General features: G+C 43.6%; 1 protein-coding gene across 2 annotated transcripts in view; it reads left to right on the forward strand.

Moving 5' to 3' along the window:
- CYB5R4 (cytochrome b5 reductase 4) overlaps positions 1-6,311 on the forward strand; it is a 1,010,997-nt gene extending 1,004,686 nt beyond the window's left edge. For both annotated transcript variants that reach the window (XM_069235594.1, XM_069235593.1), the window contains exon 16: positions 5,726-6,311. In XM_069235594.1, coding sequence (XP_069091695.1) covers positions 5,726-5,780 — 55 coding nt within the window. In that variant the 3' untranslated portion in view covers positions 5,781-6,311. The remainder of the gene's footprint in view (positions 1-5,725) is intronic.
- Positions 6,312-7,795: the final 1,484 nt, after the last annotated feature.

Here is a 7,795-nt window from a genome sequence, read left to right on the forward strand (position 1 = left end):
ACAGTCTATTCAGGTGTGAGGCTGTGCTCAGCTCCTCTCTCCCGTCCTGCTAGAATGGCTCATCTAGTCATACTTAAGCTCCCATGGTAAGTGGCTGTCTAGAAGGAATACACAAAGCCCAGCTATCACCCACCCTAGACATGTGATCAGAGATAGGCAACAGGCACCAGATGGCTAAAGTAAGAAAATGCCAACTTTCTAAAAGTGGCATTTTCAGAATTGCAACTTAAAATCTGACTTCATCATAAGTTTGAACTTAAAATTGTGATTCCAGAGACACCAAACCTGAAAAGTCTTTCTCTTCCCAGCTGGAAATTACACTTTTATAATGTAATAAAGTAATTGCAGTGTTATCTTATGGGAGAGATAGGCCTTGCAGTAGTCAAAAACTACTGTGGGAGTTTTTCGCTACTGGTACATGCGAAACTCAAAAGTATATGCCCTGCCTTTTAAATACATTGCATCGTGCTCTCCGGGTTGTCCGGGGCCTACATTAGGGCTGGCTTAAATGTAAAAAAATAAAAAGTGAAGGTGTGGGAGTGGCCAAAGGGTTGTTTGGCCAGGTCATCATGGCAGTGTAAAATTGTACACACAGACTATCCATTGGCAGACCTGAGACATGACTAAAGGTGAGTGGTACATCCAGTGCTGCAGGCCCACTAGTAGAATTTGATTCATAGGCCATGGGTACCTGTAGTACCACTATACAAGGGTCCTGTAAGTAAATGAAATGTCAATTGGGGATGAACATATATTGCCATGTTTAGGGGAGAGAGCACAAGCATGTTAGCATTGTTTAGCAGCAGTAGAGTGCACAGAGTCCTAATACCAGCAAAAACGAGGTCAGAAAAGTAGCGGAGGCAGACAAAAAGTTGGGGGGAAGCCACCTGTAGGTAGCTGGCCTTGTATGTGGTGAGCACCTATGGTGTTATCACCCTATACCAGGTCCGGGTAACCCCGGTTAGTGAGGTGTAGTCACTGTCTAGGAAGCCAAGCTCTCTAGTAGCTGTGAAGGCGCAACCAAGGCTTATCTAGAAGACATGCAAAGCTCATGCGATACCACTTGTACTGACACAGCACTTACACACATGAAAGAACCACTCAGTGTTACAGAAATAAAGGTACTTTATTTTAGTGACACAAATACCAAAATACTGTGTAGGTAATACTCTACTAGTAGGTGAGTAAACACTATTATATACACCTTAGTTGTCAGGAATGAGCATAGAAAGCAATAGAAAACAGTGCAATAACAATAGACTCCAGGGGGAGCCCAAACCATATACTAGAAAAATGGAATGCGAATGATGGACCCCCACCCAATTAAGTGGAATCTGTAGAGGGGAGCATGAGGAACTAGGAACCTCAAAGGTAAGTTCCAGAGTGCTCCCCAGCGACCTGGAGAAGAGAGTAAGTACCTGGTTTTTCTCAAACCCACAGAGAAACTTTGTAAAATGACTGTGCATGATCCAAGCAATACTGCAAGAAACAGAAGATGGATACAGACAGAAGAGGACCTGAAAATGAAGGGGACCAAGTCCAGTTCCAGTGGGATTGTCCGGTTGGGGTAATAGCTACTATCCGCCCTTCTGGAGATGCAGGACCAGGTCGACAGTGAAGACCAAGAGTCGGCTGTGCAGCACAGGAGCAGAAGAGGAGTTCCAGGAATGTTGGAGGTGATGTCCCACGTCTGAAGAAAAGTTGCAGTTTGTCAGTAGTGTGGAAAAACCACCAACAAGCCTTGGCAAAGGCAAAAGTTGCAGAAGAGGATTTGCAGAGCTGTTGGGGACCAGGAAGGTCCAAGGGGACAAAACCCAAGGAGGGGAGTCCCAGACACCCCCCTGCAGTCATGAGAGCAAGAAGTCATGGATGCAGCCCCCACAGGCAGTAGGCACAGGAGTCACAGTGTGGCACACTCAGCACACCCGGTAAGGAGTCCCACATTGCTGGAGCAGCAGGCAGGAGACCTTGTGTTGCAGGGAAGTGTGCTGAATGCTGAAGTGGGATGCATGAAGCCTCAAGATCCCTTGGAAGGAGAGCCAACAAGTGTTGGTAGTTGCAAGAGTCGCAGTGCACATGGGTACTGTCGTGCAAGGAGAGACAAAGACTCAACACCTCCAAAGTTGTACAGCTGGTAGAGGGGACCAAGGAGACCACTCAGGACCACCACCTGTGTTGCAGGATCCACACAAAGTTGCAAGAGAGAGGACCCACGCGGCTGGTCATCATTGCAGCTGGTGACCTGCAGATGCAGGGGAGTGACTCCTTCATTCCAAGGGAGATTCCTTCTTGCTTCTTGGTGCAGACTGAAGACTTGCCACCCTCAGAGGATGCCCAGCCAAGGAAATGTTGCAGGTGGTGGAAGGAGTCAGAAAAACAATGTTGCAGAGCAAAGTTGTCAGTAGAGCTGGAAATTGTAGGTTCCTGTGAAGTCCAGTTGCGGTTCCAGTGCCCAGAAGTCAAAGTAAACTTTGCAGAGAAGTCCTGCTGCAATCTTGCACGCTGAATCATAGAACCCACCCAAGAGGGAGACCCTAAATAGCCCTGGAAAGGGGGTCGGTCACCTAGCCAAGTGGCCATCTATCAGGCGGGTGCTGTGACATCACCTGCCTGACCTAGCCACTCAGATGCTCCCAGAGGCCTCTGCTCACCTTAGATTCAAGATGGCAGAATCAAGTGGCCCTTTGGAGGAGCTCCGTGCACCACCCATGGAGTTGTGATGGACAGGAGAGTGGTTACTCCACTTTCCATTGTCCAGTTTCACGCTAGAGCAGGGACTGGATGTCCCTGAACCGATGCAGAATGGTTTATGCAAGGAAGACACCAAATGTGTCCTTCAAAGCATACCAGTGGCTTGGGGAGGCTACCCCTTCCAAGCCATGTAACACCTATTTCAAAGAGGAGGGGGTGTTACCCTCTCTCAAAGGAAATCTTCTCTTCTGCTGTCCTGGGCTTGAGCTGGTGAAGCAGCGGGAGGGCAGAAACCTGTCTGAGGGGTGGCAGCAACGTGGGCTGCCCCAAAAACCCCAGAAAGCTGGTAGGAGCAATGCTGGGGGTCCTCAAAGGAGCCCCCAGAGTGCATGGAATCCTACAGCCAATACTGGCAACAGTAGTGAAGTATGATCCCGACATGTTTGATACCAAACATGCCCAGGTTCAGAGTTACCATTATGTAGCTGGACATAGGTAGTGACCCATGCCCAGTACACAAGTAAAATGGAGTCACCGCACTCACGAAGTCCAGGAAAATGGAGCTGGGGTTCTTGGGGGCACCTTTGCTCATGCAGGGGTGCACTTACACACAGGTACGTGCACCCTGCCCTCTGGGCTAGGAGGTCCTACCTTAGGGGTGACGTATAATGACCTGAAGTGAAAGGGTGCATGCACCTTTTCACGCAGGCTGCAAAACAGACATGCAAACATATTTTACATGGGCTCCCATGGGTGGCATAATATATGCTGCAGCCCATGGGGAACCCCTGGTGCCCCAATGTCCTTGGTAGCTGCGTACCATATACTAGGGACTTATATGGGGGCACAAGTGTGAAGTCCCAGCAACCAAATTTGGAGGGAGAGAGCACAGTCACTGCGGTCCTGGTTAGCACGATCCCAATGAACACAGTCAAAACACACTGACATCAGGCAAAAAGTGGGGTTAGCCATACCAAAAAGAGGGTACTTTCCTACGTAACCCCCACCCCCCAAATGAAGGGCAATAAGGCTAACCTTGTCCAGATGAGTCTTCATTGTCTTAGTCGATATATCTGGATAGTCCATATGCATTGGAGTGGTTACTCCCAGGTGTATGTTCCACTGTATAGTCCATTTCCTATAGGGATATGGACCACCTCAAAAGTTTGGGATTTTCACCTTTCATTTGTTTTAACTATAGAAGGGGCGTGTGGTCTGTCTGAACAAGGAAGTGGGTGCCAAACAAGTATGGCCTCAGATTCTTCAAAGCCCAAATCACAGCAAAGGCCTCACTTTCTATGGCTGAACAACGCTTTTCTTTGGGGGTCAACCATCTGCTTATAAAAGCTACAGGTTGATCTTGGCCCTCTGTATTAATAAGTTGTGATAAGACTACCCCCACCCCTACGTCAGAAACGTCTGTCTGTACTATGAACTGCTTGGAGAAGGCAGGACTTCATAAAATAGGTGCAGAGCACGTGGCCTGTTTCAGATCCTCAAAAGCTTTTCGGCAGTTGGCTGTCCATAACTCCTTTTTTGGCATCATTTTAGAGATGAGGTCATTAAGAGGGGCTTCAGTGGAGCCATAGTTCTTAATGAACCTCATGTAGTACCCTGTGAGGTCTAAAAAGGCTCTAATCTGGGTTTGAATAGTAGGGGTGTCCAGTCCATGATGGTTTGGAACTTCGCCTGTCGTGGCTGAATCCGGCTTCCACCTACCACGTGGCACAGATATACAACCTTCCCCTGCCCTGTCTGGCACTTTGAGGCTTTGATAGGGAGGCCTGCCTTTTGCAGAGCCTCCAGAACATTCCACAGGTGGACCAGTGATCCTCGCAGGTGTAGCTAAAGACAGCTATATCATCAAGATACACTGCACTATAATCTTCCAATCCTTGGAGAACTGTATTCACCAGCCCTGAAATGCGGCAGGTGCATTTTTCAGCCCAAAGGGCAACACTGTAAAGTGAAAGTGTCTACCAATGGTTGAGAATGCTGTATTTGGCTTTGCATCCTTTGATAATTTAATCTGCCAGTAGCCAGCAGTTAAATCAAAGGTGCTTAGATACTTGTCAGATTCCAGTGTATCTATCAGCTCATCTGCCCTAGGGATAGGATGAACATTTGTTTTTGTGACAGTGTTGAGACCTCTGTACTCAACACAAAACCTCATTTCTCTCTTGCCATTCAGGGAGTGAGGACTTGGAGCAAGTACCACAGACTAGCCCAAGGGCTGTCTGAGGGCTCAATGACTCCCAGGTCTAGCATCTTCTGAACTTCAGTTTTGATGCAGTCTCTGACATGGTCAGATTGCCTGTAAATTTTACTTTTAATGGGCAAACTGTCCGCTGTCTCAATGGTGTGTTCACACCAAGTGGGTTGACCAGGTGTGAGTGAGAACAGTTCTGAGAATTGTCCCTAGGGACTTATATGGGGGCACCAGTATGCCAAAAATGGGGTGTGTAAAGTCCCAGCAACCAAATTTAAAGGGAGAGAGCACAGTCACTAGGGGGTCCTAGTTAGCAGGATCCCAGTGAACACAGTCAAAACACGCTGACATCAGGCAAAAAGTGGGGGTAACCATGCGAAAAAGAGAGTACTTTCCTACACCACCCTAAGGCTGTGAGTTCTAACAAAAACAAATTGATGGATTGAGATAGGTGCTTGCCTCAAGAAATGGACAGGCTGATAATGATGGCCAGGCTTGTTTGCAAATCATAATTTAAATGTTAGAAAAGTGTTACTGTGCCCATAGCAATCTGACAAAATAGGGGAAATGCTGGTGTGTTCCTTTGTAAGATGTAAGTCTGTCTGCCTATATTCCCAGAACCCTGTGGTCAACCAGAATGCAAGGATAATGCCATTTTCTAATCTAGAAAGAAGTTTTTTATGCAACTACGAATATAGGATTTGTAATCAATTTGCATGCAAACGTCTACTTACTAGGTTTCCTAATTACCGCTATACAACATTCATGTTATGCGTAGAACAGTCATGTTAATGAATCTAAATCTAATTTTTTTCTTTATTTTAGGTTTCTTGAAGATCTCGGTTTTTCTAAGGAAGAAATTTATGGTTTTACAGAGTAGAAATCTACTTGAATATGCCATTGGAAGGCAACAAATCTTTTAATGGGCATCTCATGAAAGGAAGACAGAATATCTATGCATTACAGACTCCTTTCAGGAGTTCTGTATACACATAAGCAAAAACAAGTTATCCGCTGTGTCATATCATGGAAGATGATTTACTGCTATTTAGTGATGATGTCAGAACACATACTGATAAATGTCTTCACTGTACAGCATTGGTAGGTATAGAAGATGGACATATCAGATGTACTATATTTCTTAATCAATTAATGGACAATGTGCTACAAAGATACTGTGTGGATAGGAAGCCCATCTCTCAGCCTCGGTTGTCTAGTATTTGCTGGAGATAAGCCACCTATTGACTACAATCTGAAGAGAACTGTGCTGTATTGGATTTTTCGTACTAGAATCTTTTTCTCAGTGACAGAGACTGATCTATACATTGTAAACTCAGGTGTAAATCTTTGCATTTCATCATTTCATAAAGACTTCCTGTCAAAAATAGAATAAAGTATTGTTTACTGTTAATTATTGTTTATTGTCATAGAAATGCAAGCATTTCTTATAGAGATATACATAGTTACAGAGAAAGATACATTAGCAAATTCTGGATCGAATGGGCACATTTAGATGTAATTTAGAAGTTAGTACAAGGGAAATGGTTTCCTCAGCTACAACAAAACTTGACAGTTGACAATCACATTTAAAGTATCTACCTGCCCAGTTGTAGTGTTCACTTATAGTTCCAGGCTGTGTTGCGGTGTTCTTCTTTGCTTCAAACTTAGAGGACAATGATGGCAAAGAATGCAGCACTCTTAGATTGAGTAATTAATTTATTAGGCACTTCCCAGATATAAAATAAAAGCACATGAAAATATGAACATGAGCATTTAACTTGAATGCAGTAAAACATGTGTAAACGCCAAAATACTCACATCAGTTAAACAATGACAGACAGAAAAAGTGCAATACATCAATAATGAATATATGCAGTGAATATATAGATATATATATAGAGCCAAGCCGGATAATTAAGAATAAAAATACATCTCCATGAGGGTCGAGTTCATCAGCATCCTTGCCAACATCAAGCTGGGGAAACCTGAACGGCTGGGACAGGAGAACTTTCCCAGTGGGATCTGTCTGGGCAGTGCGTCCACTCCCCAAACTAGCTCCTCTGTGTCGGTGCATAGTTTTCTCTGCTTTATATACCTTAAATTAACTTAAGAGGAAGATTCTAGCAATCGACCCCTCCCTTCAGTTATTGACTTCAAATGCTTGCTGTATTTGTCAAATATATAAATAAATACATACATATAAATATATAAATATACAGATATATAATTATGCAACCATGTGACCATATAAAGTAAATATGTAAAGGGATAAAATGTCATATAGAGGCGGAAGGTAAAATTAATTAATACCAAAATAGAACACCGGGCTAATGTATTATCCTAAAATATTATCACTTAAAGGCCCAACGGTGAACTATAATTACACAATGCAAAGGATAATTAAAAAAAATATTCCTAAACCACAATGACTACGATAATAATACCCCTATATCGCTTCTTACATGATTAATATTAATACACCAGACCAATAGTATAACAGAAATCCTTATGGCATATTCTTATCTTGTAACCTGCACTGCCAACACCCAATAACGTGCAATACGACGAGAGCGGTGGCAAGTAGACATCAGCATTAATTTCAGCCGACCCAATAAATCTGAAAAAGACATATACACGTAATAAATAAATGACCATAGCTACCCCAATCTAATCAACTACTGAAACCATATCATAAACGCTATATTAATTCTAAAGAAAGAAAAAGAAAAGCAGATAAAACATCTCTTATTTGATATTCAGAAAAAGTTAATACATTCTAATAGTACATTCATCTTTTCATAAATAAAATAATAGTCATCACTACCCGAATTATACCCCATTCTGGTTGTATTTTAATCATCATACAAATGGGTATTCAGTTCTTCCCCAGTATTC

Source organism: Pleurodeles waltl, chromosome 5 (genome assembly GCF_031143425.1).
Source record: "Pleurodeles waltl isolate 20211129_DDA chromosome 5, aPleWal1.hap1.20221129, whole genome shotgun sequence".
In the NCBI taxonomy this organism is placed as follows: domain Eukaryota; kingdom Metazoa; phylum Chordata; class Amphibia; order Caudata; family Salamandridae; genus Pleurodeles; species Pleurodeles waltl.